Genomic DNA, 25,582 nt, shown 5'->3' on the forward strand with positions numbered 1-25,582 from the left:
ACCTTCCTTTGTTAAGCGTTACCAAGCCTTCTTTCATGATATGCATCATGGCGCAAAGATGCTTCTTGATTGGAGACAGTGGATGATTGTGTTGATCATCCGGCCAATGGCTGAGTATAAAACTTGTTGCTCATCAGATAACCGTATTAAAACTGTAATCTGCATTATTGTATGTTTTCCATTGTATCTCATTAAATTGTTGATGAGCTTGCTACGCTTTGCTGTAGATACACTACCTTTGTTTTTTTTCATGAAAACATTCTTTCAGACATTTGTCCCGAGCGAAGAAGGTGAATGTTCAAAATATTGTCGAAAAGGTGTGGGTTTTTTTTTATTGCTGTGCGCAACTTGCGTTTTTATCTACAAGTTGGTAATGAACCTCTGCTATGTTTCAGAAGTACTTGTGCATACTTTTATGGGTACTGTGATAAACGCTGACAAGGTTGGCCCATTTATGTTGGCATTGTTTTTCTTGGCTAAGTACATCGTTGATGCAATTGTGGGATATTACGATGGGTATTGCGTCTTATTAAAAGACGTCATGGAGGAGGTAGAAACCCTGGATGATAAAGAGGTCTCCTCAACAAGACCCAAGAAAAATCAGGAAGATGTGAAAGGTAGATCAAATGAAACTAATAACTCAGACGTCACGGCTGAGGTAGAGCTCCGGGATATAGCCTCGTCAATTGAAATTAATAAGCCAGACGCCACGGGTGAGGAAGCGCTCCTCGCTATGGACGAGATCTGCTCCATTGTCGACGGAATACCAACATTGAACATTCGTTTGTTCGAGCTAATTGTTAAAAAATACCGTCCAAAAAGAGTTCATGTTGCCCTGACATGTCTACAACTCTTTGTAATCTCAATATTGACTTTGTTTTGGGTCAAACTTCTGGAAGAGACTAACTCTGTATATCATTTATCTACCACTGTCAATCTGTTCTCCACAGTAATATTGGTTAGGTTATTTCCAATAGTCACCAGTTTGCTGAATTCGTCCGCTACTCAAGAACGTAGCGTCGCGGTGAGGAAGAAAGAATTAAAGAATGACATTTCGAAAGTTATGAAAGAAGGGAAATGGAAGAGGACAAAAACCGAAACTAGACTAAACAAAACGTATAGGCCTTTAGTCACGGAGGATGGAAATATGTGCATGTTCTTCTATCAACCGGAAGGGCAAGACTATGAGCAGCTTTGAAAACGCGGGCTTTTATTCACTCTTTAGGGAGGGGGTTTAAAAAATGGCTTTCCGATAGAAAATGAAATGTTATTGGTGACAAATTGTCCTTGCAGAAGTTTTATTAAAATCGGCCTTGAATAATATTAAAACAATGATTTGTAAAAAAAAAAAAAAAAATGCATGTTGGTCTCTGAATCGTAGACGCCATGACACTTCTTTGTAAATAATTATTTAGAAAATGTATATCCATTTGTTTCCCTTGTAGCTAGCCAAGCTTTGTTTATTCGCAATTTGACAGTGTCATTATGTGGACGTCGGGTAATTATATATGTCATTTAAGGCGAGTTAAACGAGAAAAAAATACAAATTTTCACAGTCAGCCTTAAGAATGCAAAAAGGCACGCAAATAATCATCGGCAATACTTAATGGGACACAAGTTAATATAGTTAAAGTTACCCTTAAACATTTTCTTTCATTTTTGTGTTTAAGATCATAGATAACGATTTATAGAGATAAAGTTGTAATACAATAATTTGTATCTCACGAAGATCAATTTTAGGATCTAAATAGAACATCATAACTCATACTTAAATAATGGTTTATTAAGGACTAAGCGTTGTTTTTGCAAAGTGTATAGAGATAGGACTTTTAGATACAGTGTTTTAGGATCAACACACCTGAAGATTTTAAGATTCGAAATAGAGCATAACTTATACTTAAAAAATGGTCAATTTATCCTCTAAGCGTATTGGTTTTTGCACATAGAGATTTCGCACGCGAACGGATACGCATACACATACGTTTAGCTATCCGTAAAATTACGTGTAGCAGGCAGGATACATGTATCGGTGTCGTTTGCACGTACAGCGGATAGGGAGTAGCGTATGACGTCAAAATGATGACGTATCCGTCGCACTAACAGTACCCGTTCGCATACGAAACCTCCCTTATGTCTAAAGTAGACCGTATCTTATGTGTTTTCCACAGTGATTCTCTTGTGTATATGATCATTATATACATCTTATACATCTTGATGGTAACGGATAAAAAACACAAGCTGTGAATCTAGCAATGATTGTATTTACAAAAGTTTGCTTTGAGTTGCTGTATGCAAAAATAAAAAGTTGTAAAGAAAGGTCAATGTTAATATCGACTCAATATTTTAATCTGGTGTCGATTCCCTGAATCCGCTAAACAAAACTCTCTTTTTGTTTGAAGCTCACAGGCCAGCATAGAGGAAGCTCTATGTTTATAGTCGGCTTTGAGCAGATAAGCCGTTTAGGGAGTGGGAGGGGGTGGAGGCTGAGGGGTAAAACCGGGTAATGGATCCTGCAAGGTTAGCTTCATTTCTTGCTTATACTTTTCATATCAATTTTGGTTTTACCCATACACCGATGTGTGTTAGCACTGTAAACTCAGTACGGTACTTTCCCAAGTTCTGTAAAACAAATCACAGGCATAAATTACTCGAGTGGGATTCGAACCCGCGACCTTTGCAATTCTAGAGTGAGTGCCATGTAGACAACCGAGATTGCCCAGTAGCTAGCGGCAGTTCAAATCCTTTGTTTTAGCTGCGGGTACTGCATCTTTACACACATGGTTATTTTGTATAGTACCACAAGCACCAGGAGGCACATAATCTTGGCCCAAGACTATGATGCTTGATATTGGATAGTGAACTACGCGCAATTGTAAATCGCCAAAGCGCGCCCGCCACGGTATAATTAACTAGCGAGCTTGAAATCTAGACTAAACCTTCGCTCGTACCCAGCGCCTTGCTTTAACCAAAGGCGCTGGGATGGGCAAACGTAGGCCGTGTCCGAAACGGCGACTTCAGCTACAGCTACGGCTAGATCGCGCGCGTCTGCCTGTTCTTCAACATTGGTAGACGCGCTGATCTAGACGTAGCTGTAGCCGAAGTCGTCGTTTCGGACACGGCCGTATCATGCACGCACATTGGTTCAATAATGCGCAGTCCCATCATGCATCACCCTCACACTGTGCAATATTTCTATGCACTGCATACATGACGTACTTCCTGAACAAGAATCTGTGCAAGCGATTAGCCCATCCCGCAGCGGTCCTGGATAGTCTGGCCGCTGCGTCCGAGCGAAGACTATTAAACCTTGCCAGTATAGTCTAGATTTCAAGCTCGCCAGTTAACTAAATCATACCGTGGCGGGCGCGCTTTGGCGATTAACAACTGCGCGTAGTACACTGCCCAATATCAAGCACCATAGTGTTGGGCCAAGACTAGGAAGCACAAGGCATCTAAAGGAATGAATAAGTTAGTGTTTGACTATGAAAGCCCAGTTCGTTATTCTTTGTTAGTGCAGTTTAGTCATCAGTAAACTAACAGTCGGTAAACTTGAAGATTAATAGCCTTGTTATGACATGTCTCGATACTGTGAAGACAAAACCTTCACGGTTTGCTAAAAGCAGAAAAGCAAACAAATCGCCACTTTTTGCCTCCATAAACAATAACGTTAGATCTGACTTTTAGCTATTCTGATAGCAGATGAGCAGATGGGCACTTTTCGTGTTAGCTGAATGAGTGAAATAAATTAATTGAAGACAAACACCGTAAATAACTGACTCGCTTTCCTTGTGGGGCACCAATATAAACGACTCATGTGCTCACAGCCACCTGACCTTTCTTCTTTCATCAATTAAGAATTAAACACATTAATAAAAACCACAAATTTACGCGTCGCGCTCGGGTTGTGATAAAATCATGTTCATGATTAAGTCGGGCACTTCTTTGTTCGCACAATGAACAAATATTAATATTTCTTTGTGACAATCCTTTGTATTGATCTGTAAGATGAGAGCAAACAGCTATATGTAAACATTTGATAAAGTCTGACAATATTTACATTGCAGGGAATACAATGTCAGATGCAAACGTTTAAAGTGTGTTTGGTTTGTTAAAGATAGCTATTTAATTTTCAGATGTGTTCTACCAGTCATGTATCATACATTTGAAGGGAAGATATTTGTCTGGTCATCACTCTTAAAGACAGTAGACACTATTCGTAATTACTCAAAAATAATTTTTAGCATAAAACCTTTCTTGGTGACGATTAATGGGGAGAGGTTGATAGTATAAAACATTGTGAGAAACAGCTCCCTCTGAAGTGCCATAGTTTTCGAGACAGAAGTAATTTTCCACGAAATTGATTTCAAGACCTCAGATTTAGAACTTGTGGTATCGAAATCAACCATCTAGACGCACACAACTTCGTGAGATAAGTGTGTTTTTTTCTTTCATTATTATCTCGCAAGTTCGATGACTGATCACGCTCAAATTTTCACAGGTTTGTTATTTTACGCACATGTTGGGGTACACAAACTGTGAAGGCTAGTCTTTGACAATTACCAATAGTGTCCACTGTCTTTAAAATTGAATGTCAACAACAACTTTTGGTTCGAAGCCTACATCATCAGCTCTTGATGTATAAAGCTTATCTATTGCGGTGCATCCGTCAAGTTACTGAGAAATTGCATCTTCTCAAGGTTATCATTAATATATTTCCAAGATAGTTTACGTTTGAGTCTCGAGATTCCGAAATACTTTATCATTGAATTACATATTTCCAAAATACCTTTTAATCTAATTCCTAGATTCCAAGAAACATGATCATTAAATTTTGAGTTTGAGAGATATTATCCTTGAAATCCGTGTTCCAAATTAACTTAGTAACCCAGATAAGTTAACGTGATAAATCTGGATCTGGGATAAAGAATATTAAATTGTGGTTTTATCAATATACACGGATGTGTGTTAGCTTTCTATTCTCAGTACTTACCCGAGTTCTGTGAAAACAAATCTTACCCGAGTAAATGCCAGTGACTTTTATTCATATTTTGTTTTAATGATATGTTTATCTAAGTATTCAATGTTGATGGCCAATAAATAATTGGATGCAATTTATTTTTCTTACTGATATTCAGCTATTGATGTGTTATTTAAGCCAATTAATGTGTGTTATGATGCTAAATACAGCAAGCAAAATACAAATCAATTAAGTTAAACAAGTTTCGTGATAAGTGTTTGAAGCATTGGCGGACAGTTAAGGGATTGTACACTTTTGGTAATTGGAACCCACTGTATGTTTCAACCCTGTAGGTACATGTTGTAATCGTTAAACTAGCCTGTGAAATGTTCATTTCAAAAACATGATATAACTGCAAGTGGAAAGTTTTTTTTAAGTCAAAGAAGCAAAACATTAAACAATAAAAAAGGCATTATACTTTCCAAAGCTGCTGTAGTTCGTTACAAAATAAGTTTGTTTCGCCAATCGCATTTTTTACCAATCATACAGACCTATATAACTACACTTTTCGGAATAAAGTAACAGTACTACCAGCAATAGGCTGTTGATAACCCTTGGAAAGATTTTAGATTATGCAACCATTTCCACGTCTGACAAACAGCTCGCAGACAGTACCCTTCGCTTCGATGTCGAAATTAATTTCCTTTTTAATTTTACACTCACAATGCTCCACCAGACTAGTCCAGCTAGACTAACGTGTTGTGAAAAGCAACTTCTGTTGTTTTTAAATAGTAGATTTTCATTCTGTAATTATTTCATTAAGAATATTTTTAATTTGTAATATGAAACTCCATTTTGTGTAGAGACACACGTCAAGTTGTTTTTGTGTGAGTCTAGGTACACATCAGTTTCCTTCGTGCTTCAGCGAATTCATGGATGTGTTTGACTTTCACATTTATAACAAATACCACTACAATCAAGATTGACAAAAGCTGTTCTGGGCGAGTCAAATATCATTTGAAAAGATAAGTTTCAAAGGGTATAATATATTAGTTGAAAGTATCATGCGGATATAATAAAAATGCACGTACTCCACGTACTCATGAGCAAGCTAAACATCAGGACCCAATTCTATAGAGCTTCTCATAAGCAGAAAATCTTTTAATCTTTGCCCCTTTTCGTATTCGAGTTGAGTTGGTAAACAAATTTGTAAAGCACGCTTGAGTTGTGAAATATTTGGGAATTCCCCATTTCCCCGCTCATGTTTTTATTTGCAAAAACAACATCGGTGTTGTGCCCTTCAGTCACAGCCCTGCCGAAAACGCCCAAATCGAATGCCTATTGATCGGGTCAAATGGCAGCACTTGAAACAAGGTTTGGTGTATAGACGATGTGACCTCTGACGTCACACGAAAACCATAACATGATTCGCGCGCATACCGCCGGGCAAAACCTTTGTGTTTTGGCAGCCAGCTAGAAAGTGTACGCAATCTTACTATGACTGCGCAACTCAGTGCCCGGCGAAACATGACGTATATAGTGTTTTGTCAACAGAGGGCGGTTTGAATGTAAACATAGGTCACATCGTCTATAAAAGAGACTGAACATTCAAATGACATTTTGTTCAGAACAGTCTGAGTTTGGAAGGCCTTGGCCCTTGTACACACACCAGCGTTTAAGTTCTTCGTTTTTCAACTACGATTTTAAAGATGAATGTATTAATCCAGAGGGAATCCAGCATGGGTAGCAGATGTAGGCATACTACCGGCATGACTTTCTTCTTGGTTGTATTTCTTGCCGTGTTTGGGCTGCTTCATGGTGCACCAGCACGTCAGTTGGTTCTCGGACCAACATTAGGTGGAGATAAGGTGGGCATTGGAGGGGATTTGCTGAAAAGTAGATCCTCTCATACAATTAACACTTCACCGCCATATTGCAACTTCTCCATTTTTACTTCCGAGTCGTTTCAACCGGAGAAAGAGTTCAAAAGACTTGTAAAAGAGGGCGCCATTTTCGTCTACCTGAATCTTGGTTTCGTAAACGTGGATTTTGACGACCCTTCGGCCTACTTAGATGACATCGGAGACATTATTGATCCACAGACATGGGTGTGGTCCAAAGGAGGTAGGGGAAAACTGTTACTTGGTGCTCCCTTTGATTTCAAGATAATGTCACTGTCAACATTAAAACCTGGCGTGTTCTCATTAACAGTGAAGATAAATGCATCTTCTGTTTGCAACGAACCAAATTCAACTGATGAAGAGACAATTGAGGAGATCAAAAGACTTCTTCAAGACTTGACGAAAGGAGAAGATGGTACACATCAGGCTGAGGAGGGTGAGGATGATGAGGAGTTGATGTGTCTTGAGAAACAACTGGATCATAGTGTAAGAGATTGGATTTTTGTTAACCCGTACAAATTGATGGAAGAAACAAGTGGATTTGACTGCTGGCAAAGAGACGGCCATCAGATAAGAGTCTTGCCTACCGAATTCTGGCTAATATGGATCCGCTCACTTCGTGTCATCTTGGCTCTGTTTTCACCAATGGCTTTGGGTTTTTTACTCCAGCAAAATCCACCGGAGAAAGATCCTAAAAATGGTGTCGAAAGACTCAGTCTGAAATCGGATCTCCCACTTGGGCTTAATTACACGCTATGTAACTGGGGAAATAATAACAACTGCATTTTAATTATGAGGTGTACTTTGTTTTTTTGTAGCGTTTGTAATGATAGAACATATTCCCCTGTTGCACTTACTCAGGACAAATCCAGAGAGCTATGAGAGGAAACACAGTACCCTATATCATTCCAACCTCCTTAACTCCTTTTGGGAAGGGTTCTTGTATGCTTTCCCGAACATAATTGGTGTCATTTTTTTCTTGTATTACTATATAAAACAATTATCCAAGGTGAGCAAACGTGTTATAAGCGTAATAGAGGGCGTGTCTCTGAAGGTAAACATTCCTTTGTTAACCATTACCAAGCCTTCTTTCAGGAGATGCATGATGGAGTTAAGATGCTTCTTGATTTGAGACAGTGGTGGGATGAGGTGATCATCCGGCCTGAGTATAAAACTTGTTGCTCATCACATTAAGGGAGGCCGTCTTTAACTAACCCCCATTTCCCGCCGGAAACCCCCGGATCCCGGCGGTTTTTCTTTCACCACTTTAATGAGCTCATTATCTACAGGTCAATTCACAAAGCTACACTACGTCACACGAATATGCATGAGCTGTACTCAAACAGGCTGGGGCAGTGGCTTCAACAAAGGAACCAATTACCGGCACCTCTCTGCAGAGATCTTTAGAAATTGATAAGAGGCAACACTTTGATTGCTCTGCTTTGTTATGACTGTTTGCTTCGCCGGACAAGCACTAATCCGCTGTATACATTGTAACTAATCTTTCAAAAGGTTTCAGCAAGGACTACCTTAGGGAACTGAACTACATTACTAACTGAGGGACAAAAATAACGTTTCAAATTACTTGAGTATTGTCTTCGTTTTATCAAAAGCTTACATTTCATGAAACGTTTATTGTAATTGCATTTTCAACCACCAAAAATGAGTCAGTAAAAGCCAAGTTGTTATCTTTGACTATAAATGTATAACACTTTAGATTTCAGAAATTCATTGTTCGTCTCGTTTGGTTACACGCTCTGCCAGGCAAGCCTTACTCCGGTGACGAAACATTGGGATATCATTTCGAAAAGGTTTCAGCACTTGTCGCGTTTTGGCAATCAATGTTGTTTTGAATCAATTATTTGAATGTTGTCTCCGTTTTGTCAAAGCAAATGAATAAAACAGAACGGTAAAAACTATTATTTTTATCTGACAAATAACCAAGAAATGGAAACAGGCTTTGGGTTGAGAAGTATAGGCCTTAGAGGCGGAAAAGATATAAACGAGACGGGAAAAAAGGCCAAAGTATAAGAAAAATAGTCAGGCGGAAACAAGTTTGCTTTAACCATTACGTAGGCAGCATATACATTTTTAATTCAAACGAAATCGATTGGTAAAACCAAGCATTATTAATAGTATAAATGGCAGGTGACAATTAAGTTCGGAAAATATAAAAACTTTACGAAATATTCTCAAATATTACAGCATTGAAGTGGGGTAATTAGTTTCAACTAGTTTGTTTTCATGTTTTCACCCATCGCTCTTTTCTTTTTGGTGCCTTTTCCAATTTTTTCGCAGTCTTTATCAACCCTTCAACTCCTTTGAAACTAGCTTAAGTTGCTGAACAGCCGCTGAACCAATCGCTGCTTTCTGGGCGGAGCAATTTTGACACTAATACTCAGAAATCCGGTAAACGATTCATGCAAGAGTTGTTTCTCACACTTAAAGGAACACGTTGCCTTGGATCGGTCGAGTTGGTCTTTGAAAAGCATTTGTAACCGTTTGTTATAAAATGCATATGGGTGGAAAGATGTTGTAACAGTAGAATACAATGATCCACACAAACGTGCTTCGAAATTACGCGGTTTTCCTTTTTCCTCGTCGACTAACACGGTCGGCCGTTTATGGGAGTCAACTTTTTGACTCCCATAAATGACCGACCGTTTAGTTTGCAAAGGAAAAGGAAAACCACGCAATTTCGAGGCAATGTTATGTGGATCATTGTATTCTACTTTTAAAACATCTTTCTAACCCTGCATTTTTATAACAAACGGTTACTAATGCTTTTTTTTTTCAGACCAACTCGTCCGATCCAAGGCAACGTGTTTCTTGAAGTGAAAACATTTGATACTATTTAACCTACTATACTACTACAGCTGTGTGTGCTTTTAACGTAATGTTGAACAATCAAATCAAATCATCGTCCACTTTCAGCTGGGTACGTCAGGGAAAATATTTAACCCTTAGTATATAATGTCGGTAAATGCATTTTGCCCTAAATAATTAATAACCAACTTTTGCAATAAAACAAGGTTTGTTCGTTGTGTTTGTAGTTTAGTCAAATTTTATTATAAGTTTTAATATGCAACTAAAGAAACAAACCTAATGACATTTTATAAAAAGATCACCGGTGGTTGCTTGTATTAGAGTAACATTAAACATTAAGTTTTCTGAAAGTTAGTTTTAGAATAAAATTTGCTCAGCACTTACCACTCAGTCTGCTCGGAACTATAATTTATGGTTCTTAGTGCAATTTATACATTTTATAAAAATATGTTTTGCATATTTTTACGCTTCTGGTTTTCATGATCACAAGCAGTGAAGAAGTATTTGTTAGGCGAAAAGAAGAAACATATTTATTTTTACTTTTGTTTCCAATGTATCCGCATAATTATTTGTTTTAAGGACCTGTTAATCAATACGTATAATTGTTATTTAATACCTTACTATTCTGAGCAAATGTCTTGATCAATTGGCTCTTAAGAAGTAAATAAACACTTGTTAAAACTTGATGTTTTCACTGAAATATCTTATCTTTACATTTGGGCTCCTTAGTCGTACTGCTAAAGAAGTATTTTGGATCTAACAATAACTTTGTTCGACAATTAACAATACAAGATACATTGACCAAGTCGGGGAAAGCCTTAATTTCAATATTATCGATTACAATTTCAATTATTGAATTATATACTTTGATTACAAGTTAAACTTACGAAAGGTAATATAAAGTTTGATGACAACAATGTAGCAGACTTAAAGGGGCACGTTGCCTTAGGTTTGAGGGTTCTGGCTATAATTTGTTTTCAAAGTATCTATTTTTACAATGATTCAAATGAATATTCCTTTAAGTCGTAAAGGTTTTTTGCAATGTCATGCTATTTTGTAAAACCATTTGTTTTTACTCGTCAGACCATGCTTTCTGCTCATTGTCTTTCTAAACAACTTCTCAAAAGGAAAAGGGAGTTATTTGAAATGAATAGTAGTTTTTAAGGTAAAGTTGCTAAGACTTGTGATGTAAGGATCCATTACACATAAACAAATATTTCCCATATGATAATAGCCACTGAATATTCACTAAGACAAGGTTTTCCAAATACAAACTTACACACACTATGCGTTGAAATAAATTCTCATAGAAAAATGTATTCTTAATCAGTATATCCCACTACAAAACCGTCTAGCAAATGTAACATGTATACACAATACTATGAGTAACCTATTGAAGCCACTTTTAAAATACAAACAAATTTGTTAAAAAGAGGTTAGCCGGAGCTTAATACACTTATAAAATGGTGGCAAATTGTTCTCTTCAAGATAAAGCAATTATAATCATGTTAAAATACATGAAAGCTTGTGATTTAAAGACAATGGACACCTTCAGTAACTGTCAAAGACCAGTCTTCTCACTTGGTGTATCTCAAAGTTGCCAAATAATGATGAAAGAAATAGCAACCTTGATACACGAAGTTATGTGCTTTCTAATGTTTGATTTTGGGAACTCAAAAATTAAATCTGAGGTCTCAAAATTAAATTCGTGGAAATTTAATACTTTCTCGAAAATTACGTTACTTCAAAGGCAGACGTTTCAACAGCTCTCCATTGCTTGTTACCAAGTAAGTTTTTATGCTAACAATTGTTTTGAGTAATTAACAATAGTGTCCACTGCCTTTAAGGTCCCTTCAAATGTCATTAACATAATGTTATGGTAACATTATCATTGGTCTTGTACGAAAAGGAAATTACACCTTTGTTTGTTTTTGAAACCATTTTGACTGATTTATTCCTTTATACCTTTACAAATTATACAATAAAATTAACCCGCGACAATTAAGTTTAATAAGGTGGAAGCATTTTTTATTTTTTTTGTCTGGCAAAAACTTCGATGGAATTATTTACACACACAAAATATTGGCTGTTGAAATGCGACTAGAATATTAGTCTAAATAATTGACCTATGTAGACTAGTATGAACACCCACACCTAAAAAAAAGTTAGTCCAAACATGTTCAAATGGAAAAGAAGAAAACAAAACTTGCGACAAAAAATCCAATTAGAATCAGTCTTACAAAGACTTAAAAATTTCACAAGACAATAATGTAATGTTAAATGTTCAAGTCAAAACGTATTCACCCTTATATGGTGTAAAATGTATAAGAAATGTGGTTAGTCGAATCACTCAAATTCCATGTACAAGTTTGCAACAAAATATGTATATTGGGAACTAAAAACACCTGAACTAAGCACAGGTCTACAACTGGCTCTATGTTTCTCAAATTTACGAATCTTTTAAGTCTCCACAAAGACACAACTGCCAACTAATCTACAAAGCATGAACTTATCAACATTGTCAAATCAAGAAGGAAGAACAATCTAATGGTACCAACCCACACATAGTTTGCGACGATTTAGCATAGTGAAGTCAATTACAAATGTTCTCAATCTATAACTGAAGAGAAATCTCCAAAGTAAAACTTGTTGAACCCGCAGAAATCAAACACGTCACCACACAGTGCAACTTCAAGTGAAAAAGGCTGAGGGACAAACATTCGCGTTCTTGACCTTCTGTCAGTTCAAAAAGGGACAGAACAACCTTAAAGAATGTCAAAAACGGTGACGTTTTTATACATCTGTATGAGCTGGCTGGTCGATCAGGAGACTGAAAGTATACTTCAGAACAAGGTCGCAAGATCTGAAAATTTCTCACGGGTCTGGCAGATGGTTCAAGAAGGAATGATGCTGAGTTATTTAGTATTTGTCTCTTTGTTTTTTGCTGTAGGTTGCATAAACTTTGGCAAGCTTTGCATGCTTGGCAAGCTGAAGTTGAACCAACCATTTCCTTCCGTCGTTTGGAACTCCTTTTTATAGTTTTCAAAAGGATCATATTCGCCTTTTGCAACTTCACTCAAAATTTCTGCCTGTTTTCGGATACCCTGAAGTGCCCCCACCCTGGATGGCCAGCCAGGTTTAGCTTCTATCTTCTCTGACTCGATCATCAAGTCAACATACTCAACCGTGCTCAGAGGGTTTTGCTTCAAAGCTATCTCCTCAAGACGTTTTAGACATTCGTGCGATTGAGTAATTAGGACGAACACGCATTTCTGTAGGTCTAGGAACTCTTGTTGTTGTTTGCAAATCACCTGCTCCACGGTGAGCTTGTTGCCCTTTGCGTTCTTGTAACGCTTCTCAACGTCGGTGTATTTTCGTGTTTCCTTCTTTGTGTAATATTCAAACTTGTACTTTTGATTGAAGTGAACGTTCCAGATGCATTTACCTGCACAGACACGGCACACACCATCGGTCATTGCATAGCAATTACGTTTTTCCTTGTCATTGGCAATGGCACACGGGTAGTGACATGTAAAATGACATGACATGCAGTTTGTGATGAAGTTCCCGGTGCCTGATATGTCTTTTTGTCTGCTTCTCTGGACGTCTAATTCGAAACAGAAGTCTTTGTTTGCCTCGATGTTTTTTTCATGTTGCTCCAATATCTGATGCTCTCGACGAAGCTCTTCAATTTTACAAACGCCCATTTTGATCTGAGGCTGTAGCCCTTCAAGAGAAACCTCCAAGCGCTTTCTCTGATCAAGGACTTCCTTAGTGAGAGACAGGCTTCGTGGGTCAAGCTGACCGAGAGCGAGGAAGAATTTCATCATACTGTGAAACCCCATCCTCCAACACATCTTGTCAAAATTGTTAGTATCGTCACCCCCTTCAGATGCACCAGCGCAGAAATCGTCAACACCCGACCCTGCTGACTCTACCTTAGTGTTTGCAAAAAGGGCAGAGTTGTTGAATTTGAATATTCCATCGTTTAAAGGAATACCTGCTTCTCGGACTGCTGCAATAAGTGGAGGTTTTTGGCCATCTGCGAATGTAACCAGAAGTAGAATGTTTGGCGAGATGTCTTTACCAAAGACAGACAGGATGGACTCAAAGACGTATTTCTGGGTATGGGTTAGACGTGCTAGTGAAGCTTGGGCGACAAAGCCTATTCCATCGATGTGGTCTACCTGATGAGTGTCGGAATGAGAGAAGAAATCTCGGATTTGGTCGATGATGGCTCTGTCTCTCTCGATACCTCTAGTGTCTCCAAATCCAGGAGTGTCGATGATCGTCAATGTGTAAAGGATATTGTGGTTTGTGTTTCTGTGTATGGTATATGATGTTATGATCTGTGTTTGACTGTGTGCTTGTGACCTAGAGGTCCCATCTGCTTGGTCATCAACAATCTTAAATCGAAACCCATCTTCCCACTCAACTTGTAAGATGTAGTTAACCATGCCATTGATTAATGTGCTTTTCCCGGCACCTGTAGCACCAACTACCATGATGACTTTGTGCTGACTCGGACAGGTCCCAGACTTCCTACCAAAGCTGTAACTACGGTACATAGCATTAGATTTCAAACGTAATTTGTTCAAGGGAAGCTGTAAAGTTTCTGGTTCGCCCGTTGCCACACAACCTTTGGAAAGTACCCTCGATTTCTTGGCAATTTGATGTGCGTATCTCTCAGTCTTCTGAGACAAACCGGTGAGTACTTCAATCGAGTCGCTTTCTGCACCATTTACTGAACCGCTACATATAGCAGATACCAAAAACTCATATCGAGTATTAGAATGCAGATCATTAACTGTAAAAGCACACGACTGATCGCTGGTATTTACTTCCTCGTGAACTTTGCTTTCAGAAGGGCCAGAAGCAGGTCTGTATTTGACCAAATAGTTGTTGATGATTAGACCTTTGCCAATTTGAGATGGTTTGCTCCATACGATGGAAATAGTGCTTTTTGATGATTGATGCTTCCTAAGCTGTGTCGGTGGACTTGTAGGGTAGGTTTTAGCCGAGGTTGTTTCACTAGCCCGACTTACCCCGGCTTGACAAATAGATACAACCTTAAACTCATAGGAAGTGAATGGGCTTAAACTGAATACAGTAACATATCCTTCGGCTCCATCTGTCTGCACCTCTATCCAATCAGTTGAGTCCGGTTGTGGAACTGCTACCTCCCTGTATTTGACTACGTAGTGCTTCAACACTCGTACACCGTGACTCGGTGATTGCCATTTAAGGGAAACTGAATCATGAGACTTTCCAGACACTTTGAGTTTAACTGGACTACCTGGTGGTTCAAAGGTCTTTGTTGTTAGAACCCCATGCTCGTACAGAAACATTGACCCACCAACAGTAGTTTCATCACCATCGTCAAACCCTGACACCGCGAAGATGGTGTCCGGGTTCGTTGAGTTCGTCTTGTAAAACTCAACAAAGCTTTTGGCATATCTCCTAACATCCTTGGATGCCGACACGTCATCAAACCACCCCTTTACCGGAATGTATGATTCTGCCTCGTCAGACTTGAGACATAGGGACAGTACAGTTAGGTACTCATCTTTATGTCCAATACAAGGAAATGCAAAGCAGACAATATACTCAGTCAGAGGGTTCCTAATTATTGCATTGAGATCTGCACGAGAGCTGACGATTTGAATCCCTTTAAACGATTGCACATAAGCCTCTACAACACCCATCTCGTTCCCTTTGCTACTTAGCCAATCATCAACCTGTTTCAAATTGAACGGACATTGTTCAAAATCAACTACAGCTTGATGAAGTTTACTTTCTTGAACACTTCCTCCGCGAATTTTGGGCAGCACTTGAGCTAGAAATTGTCTGAAGGACAACTTCTTACGGAGGAGCAGTTCTTTCAGATTAGCAATATTATCTACAAATTGAGGAAAATCTGTACATATTTGTTGCGTCTTAGTGTCATCACATTTAACCTGCATTTGGTCCAACCCCTCAAGAATCTTTTGAGAATCGCTGATAAGATTAACGCTAATTTCTCGGACCAATTTGGCAGACCTGTCGTCTAACTTAACTAAGGGGTAAAGCCAAACCCGCATGGGTACGGCATTTTCTCCATCCTTACCCAACAAAGTTGGCAACTGCTTGTATACCTCGATAGCCTCTTCAAAATTTGATGGATTTGCTCCCAGGGTAAAATCACCGTGAAATGTACAACGTATGTTTGTCTGTTCTTTTTGTTCTCGATCACTGAGCGTGACTGATCCAACCCCTCCAATTGGAAGTAAAGGTATCTTCTCTACTAAAGCCTTTAATATTCCCTGTACATTCTTAATCTTTTCCTCATTTGTACAGTCCCTGTCAAACACAAAAAATGCTTTTGCCCCATACAATATACCCGTTACAACATGAGTTGCAGTACCTTGATCAAAGACTTCGGTGTGCTGAACATTGTGTCTTCCAAAATGTTTCATTGTTAACTGTTCAAACCTTGTAGTTGTTTCGTAATGCAGAGTCAGACGAGATTGGCGCTCCGATGCTCTTGTGTCATTGAGGTACTTGGCTGCTCCGTGCACGTCAACTAAACCGCATAAGAAACTTGCCTTCAATTCTGCTTCGATTTTCAGGGCGGATGTTTTGTCTTTCACTCCATCCGATGAGATGATGCTGAACTGTGTCTCAGGCTTCAGAAAGACGTCGCGATCATTGTGTAATATCGTTGGATCCCATAGCGTAATTCCTGGTATAGGAGTGTCACTGCGGCAATCATACAGCATTCCGAGCTGCATTGGTCGACCCAATGCCGGAAGCTCAAGTGTCCTCGAGATCTCCGCTGTCATGATGGTGACGACCAAGCCTGCAAAAATAGAAATGCAGATATTTTGCCGTCAAAAACAATAGATTATTTTAGTGGGTTTGGTGGATCGAATAATATGCCATTTTTCTCATACCGACATAATACTTTTTACATCAAGAACAATGTCAATGGAGTTTTTTATTGCGAAAAACTCTTTGTCCTCAGTTTAAGCAAGAACACGAAACTTGGGGCACGTGAATATTTATACCGTAACATGAACAGCTGGACGTTGAGAGTTTTCTTGACACAAGCTCTGTGCTGATTTTTTTCAATCCTGTATAAATATCTTTAAATGAATAAATAAATAAATAAATAAACAGCTGACGATTTTTTTGTTGTGCAAATTGTACAGTAAAGAGTGATTTGTAACTCAATGTTTGACTTAATTCTTGAGAAAACCTAATAACAGCGGGAACAATTCAACGTTTGGCCCAGTAGTTGTGTTTTCACTAAATAAACATCAACTTTTGGCTTAAATTGTAAAAAAGGTCAAATAGGTTTACGCTTTGCGTAAGTTTATAGGATTTGAGGCATTGCATGGTGAGGTATCAATATAAATTTATTTGGTTTGCGGTTTTTTAAGTTGTTATGTTTTTTCCCAGATAGATTGTGAAAGTCTATTGAGTAGCTCAGAAGCCTTTTTTATTTTTAAACGTAACCGAAAGTTAATTAAAATTAATTAGGGTCACACTGTGTGGTTAAGTCTTTAGTGCATTTTCCGTTGACGTAAAGATGATGACCGTTCAAATTGTGGTGCTAGAGTTGTTTTTTTAGCTTCCACGTAAGTGTTACAAGTCAAATTAGTACATAGAAAGTCTTTATACTTACTTAAATAAAAGTCATTATTTTTTTAATCAAGCGCTTCTTAGGAACATTAAGAAAATCTTCTCTAGGTCCAATAGGAAAAAAATATGTAAACTAGAGATTGAGAGTTTGTGAACAAACTCAAGGTGTTCGGTTTCCGGGAGTAAAAGCCTGGATTAAAAAACAAATATTACACCTTGCTTTGTTCTCAAGATTTGTAATAAATGATTCAAATTGCAAAAACTGTCAAAACAACATGATTACGTCATCTAGTAAAAGTGTATGTTTGGTGACGTCATCGGTAATATTTGTTTCAAACCAGACCTTTGCCAGACTTGTATGCTGTGATGGTAAAGCATCAAAGGATGTATATTTCAACCTAAAAGGCAATAAACAATGCCCTTTCAAATAATTTCACAGTCACTTCCGGTTTAAACAGGTCAAAAGGTCAACGAAAGTTCACCAACATATCCATTTCTGTAAAGTACGTAAAGCCCTTTCATATGATGTATAGATTGTCAAAATAGCTTATGTAGTTTAGGTTATATAAACTTAGGAAATATTGACGACTGTAGAAAAGACTGTAAGGGGCATGTATGTTTTAACCGCCTTGAACGAAGACTATTCTTCATGAAGCCTTTTCGCGCTCTATGGATGATCACTGGAGCGTGACTCTGCTGCACCGCTAATACACTACACGTTGTGTGTATGCATACGTGCAATGTTTATGCACATACCAATAGGGATTTACGTTGATCTTTAGACTTGAATTTCGAATTTTTCAACCTCTCTTTTGAGCCGGAAGACAACATCAAAATGGGGTCATGTCTGTGGGGCGTTTACGGAATTTTTAATGACGATTCCGATGATGTTTCGATTGTAAGAATCCCTCATGTAGATCAAAAGTTATGATTTTTTGATTTAATAAACTTTTAATATTCATAACTCAAGAATTGATGACGTCATCATGACGTAACTCACACGGTTTCTTCTCCTAATAAATCGCTAACTATGTGTGAAGTTTCAAGTTCATACGAGTTTTTAAAAGGCGCTTTTGTTAGCGGACAAGGGACGCTGAGAAGAAGAAGAAGAAGAAGTATGAAGAACTAGAGATTGAGAGTTTGTGAACAAACTCAAGGTGTTCGGTTTCCGGGAGTAAAAGCCTGGATTAAAAAACAAATATTACACCTTGCTTTCTTCTCAAGATTTGTAATAAATTATTCAAATTACAAAAACTGTCAAAACCACATGATTACGTCATCTAGTAAAAGTGTATGTTTGGTGACGTCATCGGTAATATTTGTTTTAAACCAGACCTTTGCCAGACTTGTTATGGTGTGATGGTAAAGCATCAAAGGATGTTTATTTCGACCTAAAAGACAATAAACCACGCCCTTTCAAATCATTTCACAGTCACTTCCCGTTTAAACAGGTCAAAAGGTCAACGAAAGTTCACCAACATATCCATTTCTGTCAAGTACGTAAAGCCCTTTCATATGATGTACAGATTGTCAAAATAGCTTATGTAGTTTAGGAAATATGAACTTAGGAAATATTGACTGACGACTGAAGAAAAGACTGTAAGGGGCAAGTATGTTTTAACCGCCTTGAACGAAGACTATTCTTCATGAAGCTTTTTCGCGCTCTATTGATAATATTTTAAAAAAGAAGTAAAAAAAAAAAACGTGGATCAAAAATAATGATTTTTTGAAATAATAGTTTGAATTTTTATTACTCAAGAATGGATGACGTCATCATGACCTAACTAACACATTATTCCACTCCTAATGCATATCTAACTATGTGCTGACTTTTATTGATTTGTTTGTACTAAAGTGTTGTTTAATCCGGCAGTTTATTTTAGCAAGACCACTCCTAATTGCTTGGGCCTTATGCTTTAACCATTCTGTTTTCTTTGAATGTTTTGTATTGTAACATCCATGTCTGTGCATGGAGGTAGAAATAGATTAGGTTACGTAACGTCCTTTCCTACTAGAGAAAGTTTGAAAGGGCTTATGTTATTTCAGAGATTTTTTTTCTTCAAAATATTTAACTCAAAATAACTTGGATAATTGTTTTAACAAATAATCAAAACAATTGATGATTATGCTAAGTTCAAGAAGTAATAGATATCGTAATACTGACGTGAATTCCGAGGGCCCTAAACGCCCTTCACCCGGGGGGAGTGGTCGATCGATGTAACGACTCTATTCTTCTCGGTGTTTAACCAAAACATGACCAATGTTCGTCATTTTGTACTGTTGTTTTCTCACATAATTAAAAGTCCCATGAATCACTGAAGTAGGTAGCCATCTCAGCGAAACTTCGTCTTCAGTTCCACATTGACCACTAAGCCATCAGAAGGGTAACATTTGAACAATTTGACGCTGAAGATTGAAATGAAATCGTTTTCGCAGCGTTCTGCATAGCTATATAGCTCTATGCATATCACGCTATGGCACAGAGTACAACAAACTTGGCAGCATGCCACCAAATAAATTATGCCTAATACACTACACGTGTACGCCACAAGTGTTACGCACAACCAATGGGGAAATTTCGTAGTTCTTTATACAAGAAATTGTGAATTTTCAAACTCGATTTTGAACCAGAAGACGAGCTCAAAATGGGATCACGTCTGCGAGGTATTTACGGAGTTTTTAACGAACTTTCCGATGATGTGTCGATTGTAACAACCCATCATGTAGATCAAAAGTTATGATTTTTTGAAATAATAAACTTTGAAAATTCATAACTCAAGAATTGATGACGTCATCGTGACATAACTCAAACGGTTTCTTCTCCTTATACATATCTAACTATGTGTGAAGTTTCAACTTTATATGTGCTTGGAAAGTGTGCTTTTTTTAGCGGACAATCGCCGCTAATAAGCAGAATGGATGATCACTGGAGCGTGCTCTGCTGCACCGCTAATACAGTACACGTTGTGTGTATGCCTACGTGCAATGTTTATGCACATACCAATGGGGATTTACGTTGTTCTTTAGACGTGAATTTTGAAATTTCCAACCTCTCTTTTGAGCCGGAAGACAACATCAAAATGGGGTCATGTCTGTGGGGCGTTTACGGAGTTTTCAATGACGATTCCGATGATGTTTCGATTGTAAGAATCCCTCATGTAGATCAAAAGTTATGATTTTTTGAATTAATAAACTTTGAATATTCATAACTCAAGAATTGATGACGTCATCATGACGTTACTCACACGGTTTCTTCTCCTAATAAATCGCTAACTATGTGTGAAGTTTCAAGTTCATACGAATTTGGGAAAGGCGCTTTTGTTAGCGGACAAGGGACGTGGAGAAGAAGAAGAAGAAGAAGAACTAGATATAGTGTTTGTAGAAACAAACACTAGGTGTTCGGCTATTGTTGGGTCAGTGTTTGAATCAATGCAAAAAGTGTTGTTAATAGCTCGTCAAATTGCAAAGAAATCCGAAAAGGATTTTTTTGAAAACGCCTTGAAAACAGACTACGTACGTAAAGCCCTTTTATATGATGTATAGATTGTCAAAATAGCTTTTGTGGTTGAGGACATAGGAACTTATGCATAATGACGACTGGAGAAGAGACTAACTAACCGAAAGGGAAATGTTTGTTGAAAACACCTTGAAAACAGACTACGTACGTAAAGCCCTTTCATATGATGTATAGATTGTCAAAATAGAATGTGTGGTTGAGGACATAGGAACTTATGCATAATGACGACTGGAGAAGAGACTAACTAACCGAAAGGGAAATGTTTGTTGAAAACACCTTGAAAATAATAATAATAATAATAATAATAATGCATTTATAATGCGCCATCTATCTAGTGTACAAGACCCTATTCCGAGGCGCAGAACAAAAAAAAACAATACATACATCAAAAAAGAAACAGAACATAATACAAAATTATACAATGAATAATCTACTGTCAAGACATGTAATGAGCTAAGTGTAAGAGGATTTAAATAAATGAGTCTTAAGCATGTTTTTAAACAATGGAAGTGAACTACAGCGCCTGATGTTGTAAGGTAGAGCGTTCCAAAGTTTGGGAGCACAAGTGGAAAAGGCACGATCGCCATACAATGAGGAAGTTCTAGGAATAGTTAAAAGGGACTTAGCAGAAGAACGAAGAGTGCGAGAGGGGGCATAAGGTACAAGGAGATTTGAAATATAAGACGGAGTCAAGCCGAACTGAGATTTAAATGCAATAAGTAGAATTTTGAATTGAATTCGTTGTCGAATGGGTAGCCAGTGAAGTTCCTGTAATATAGGTGTAATATGATCATGTTTTTTAGATTTTGTTAAAACACGAGCGGCAGCATTTTGTAAAAGTTGTAGTTTGTGGAGCTGGTGTTCGGTAACTCCGTATAATAGGGAATTACCATTGTCAAGGCGAGAAGTGACCAAAGAATGAATGATAGTAGCAGCAGTACGTAACAGACTACGTACGTAAAGCCCTTTCATATGATGTATAGATTGTCAAAATAGCTTGTGTGGTTGAGGATATTAGGAGCTTATGCATAATGACGACTGGAGAAGAGACTAACTAACCGGGAGGGAAATCTTTGTTGAAAACGCCTTGAAAACAGACTAAAGCGAAGCTATTTATAGGAGAAAAAAAATTAAATACAAAAATAAATAGTACAAATTTTGGTCGCCAAGTGGTCTCCCATCCAAATACTGACTGGTCCCGATTTTGTTTAACTTTAGTGACCGGTGTTATCAACGCAGTATGGTCGTAGATAAAACCAATAATTATTACCGTTGAAGAAAACTGACATTATGTTGAGAACGCCTCGAACGCAGACAAAAACGATCAACACGTGGTGCAGAGCGCGAAATGCTCCTCAATGCACCGCATACTTACACGTGGTGACCGCAATGCACCGCATGCTTACACGTGGTGACAAAGTACATGTACATGTAATTGTAAAATCTTTACGCGCAATCAATGGGGAATTTTGTAGTTCTTTATACATGAATTTTGAAATTTTCAACCTCTCTTTTGAGCCGGAAGACAAAATCAAAATGGGGTCATATCTGGGAGGCGTTTACGGAGTTTTTAATGCCCTTTCCGATGATGTATTGATTGTAAAAATCCCTCATGTAGATCTAAAGTTATGATTTTTTGAAATAACAAACCTTGAATGCGTGTATCTCGTCAACTGATGACGTCATCGTGACGTAACAACTTTTGCATCATCTACTGGTTATTGTCTACCTGTGTAATTTCAACTTAATGCAAGCTTCGCAACTATGCTTTTTCTTGCGGACAATCGACGAGACGAAGAATAAGAAAAACCAAAAAAAAAAAAAAAAAAAAAACGAACAAAATCAAAGAGTTGTTCGGGCTGTTGCCCGAACACCTAAAAAAAAAAAAAACCGAACAAAATCAATGAGTTGTTCGGGCTGTTGCCCGAACACCTAAAAAAAAAAAAAAAAAAAAAAAAAACCGAACAAATTCAATGAGTTGTTCGGGCTGTTGCCCGAACACCTAAAAAAAAAACAAAAAAAAAAAAAAACGAACAAAATCAATGAGTTGTTCGGGCTGTTGCCCGAACACCTAAAAAAACCGAACAATAACAAAGAGTTGTTCGGGCTGTTACCCGAACACCTAAAAAAAAAAAAAACGAACAATAACAAAGAGTTGTTCGGGCTATTGCCCGAACACCTAAAAAAAAAAAAACCGAACAAAATCAAAGAGTTGTTCGGGCTGTTGCCCGAACACCTAAAAAAACCTAGAATTTAGTGTTTGTAGAAACAAACACAAGGTGTTCGGATATCGTCAAGGGCAGCGTTTGAGGCAATGAAATAAGTGTTGTTAAAAATGCAAAGATTTTTTTTTCTCGATGTGTCTTATGGTAATTTAGCATCAAAAGGGTTGTTGCTCGAACAACTAACAATTAAAGGAACACGTTCCCTTATGAGGCGCCAAGTGTAAACTTATTATTTAACGCAACTATTTACAACTATCTCACCAAGTCGACTTAACAGCCTGAACACGCGTTGAGATGTGTGTGTATCAAACCTTGCGCACCACTATGAGAGCACTCTTTTTCCTAGTCTTTATATTGCTTTTTAACTTTACGTTTGCGGGCTAAAACTAAATGTAATACTGTAATGCCCCTTTAAATGATGTTTGACCAGGCAAAGATATAAAGTAGGTTCCAACGGTTACAAAATATTAGTATGATTAGCCCGTGCTTAGCCCGCTCATGGGGGTTCCATTGTTTGTGATTAAATTTACTTCATTATCATTATGTTTGACAACTTGGACCGAGCACCTCTGGGTCAAAAGATGTTTTGGAGTTTTCTTAACTTTACAAAATTATGATGTCACTTAACCATTGCTTCGTCCTTCGGATGGGACGTAAAGCCGTTGGTCCCATGTGTTATGTAACGCATATAAAAGAAACCCAGTGTACTTATCGAAAAGAGAAGGATTTCGCCCCGGTGTTCCCGGTCCGATCGGCAGCAAAATTGCGCCACAGCACCTTGTAAAGCATTACATGGTGCTACCAGAGTATTAGTATGATTAGCCCGTGCTTAGCCCGCTCATGGGGGTTCCATTGTTTGTGATTAAATTTACTTCATTATCATTATGTTTGACAACTTGGACCGAGCCACTCTGGGTCAAAAAAATTACGGATTTATTTTAAACACATGTCATGACACGGCGAAACGCGCGAATACGAGAGTGGGTTTTCCCGTTATTTTCTCCAGGCTAAATTTTCACAGGTTTGTTATTTGATATAGAAGTTTTGATACACGAAGTGTGGGCCTTGGGCAATACTGTTTACCGAAAGGGTCCAATGGCTTTAAGTCATGTTTGACGCCTTGGATCGGGCACCACTAGGGCAGGAGATGTTAAGGAGGTTCCAAACGATACATAATTAGTATGCTTAGCCCGATCGTGGGTTCCATTATTTTCTTATTTTATGTAAATAACATTACATGCGTTAAAGGAACAGGTTGTCTTGGATCGGACGAGTTGGTCTATAAAAAGCGTTAAAAATACATAATGGTTGGAAAGATGTTGTAAAATGATCCACACAAATTTGCCTCGAAATTGCGTGGTTTTCCTTTTACTTTGCGAACTAACACGGTCGGCCATTTTTGGGAGTCATAAAAAACAGGATCTATGGAAAAGCTGAAAATAAAAACCATGACGAAATATACCATTGTTATTCAATAGAGACGTATTGTAGTCACTTTGGTTGGGGAGTGAGGAAACTAGTAAAACACACATAAATCACAGTGCTGGCTGGGACATAATGTTATGCACCTGGCAAATCTATGCATGGATATTCTTTAGAAGGCTTCGTTTGTTTGAATATATTCACATGGTTCGTTGAGTATAAGGGGGTTGGTTGTGGCGACAACAACCTTTTTATCCTTTTGACAACCATCATATAATAATGTAACTTCACGGCTCATGGTTGCACTTTGGTATTGTCACTTTTCAACTCGGCTCTACGTGCTGTCTGGTACCTTCCATACACACATTTTGTTTTGAATTTTTTTCATTGTGTAAAGGCTTATAGTTTGATGAATAATATGACGAAAACAAACTTTTATCCGTTTGAACTGAATTCATGATTTATTGTCTCAATCTTCTCACGTAGTTATTTAGTAGGGTCAAAACCTATTTTGCAAGTACATGTACACCATGTAGTGTTAGTTGGACGCAGTTTGCTAACAGCCATTAACCTTTTTTAAATATAATCAGTAAATTAATCATTTTGCTTGTTACATAAAATAAAAGTGAAGAGGATGCCTGAATTGACTAATACAATCGGAGTTGGACGAGGTGTAGACTTGATTCAAGTCTTAGATTGTGGTTATTCTTCTGCATCCCAGGCACAAAAAACGCCCCACATTATTAGCGATCACGCGGGCCCTAACTCGCAATCTCACTTTGCAACGTGTGCAGGCTGTGTATAAGTAAACTGTAAGTTGACTTGGTGAGATAAATTATGTCAGTAAGTGGACTTAACATTTTATCTAAGTCGACTTGATGAGATAAATTATGTTATTAAGTCAACTGATAGTTTTGAGTAAGTCGACTTAGCAAATTAATATGTCGGTTAGTAACTGGTTCCACGAAATAAGTCGTCTTGATGAGATAACGTATGTCGGTAACTCAATATGTTGGATGGCACTCCTGGAGCTCCGTAGGTGACCTTTTGCCAGTCAAAACTTATCAATGGAAAATCACGCCATGTGCACGCACATGACACTGGCGTTTAA

At 37.9% G+C, this 25,582-nt stretch overlaps 2 protein-coding genes across 2 annotated transcripts in view; one reads left to right on the plus strand and one right to left on the minus strand.

Moving 5' to 3' along the window:
• Positions 1-6,555: 6,555 nt before the first annotated feature.
• Positions 6,556-7,973, plus strand: LOC139949029 (uncharacterized). The gene has a single exon (XM_071947428.1). The coding sequence runs from the start codon at positions 6,667-6,669 to the stop codon at positions 7,738-7,740; it is 1,074 nt and encodes a 357-aa protein (XP_071803529.1). The 5' UTR covers positions 6,556-6,666; the 3' UTR covers positions 7,741-7,973.
• Positions 7,974-9,646: 1,673 nt separating this feature from the next.
• The window catches only part of LOC139949263 (uncharacterized), a 41,305-nt gene continuing 25,369 nt past the window's right edge, over positions 9,647-25,582 (minus strand). The window contains exon 2 of the mRNA XM_071947659.1: positions 9,647-16,522. Coding sequence (XP_071803760.1) covers positions 12,600-16,505 — 3,906 coding nt within the window. The 5' untranslated portion in view covers positions 16,506-16,522 and the 3' untranslated portion in view covers positions 9,647-12,599. The remainder of the gene's footprint in view (positions 16,523-25,582) is intronic.

Source organism: Asterias amurensis, chromosome 16, assembly GCF_032118995.1.
Source record: "Asterias amurensis chromosome 16, ASM3211899v1".
NCBI classification, from domain to species: Eukaryota; Metazoa; Echinodermata; class Asteroidea; order Forcipulatida; family Asteriidae; genus Asterias; species Asterias amurensis.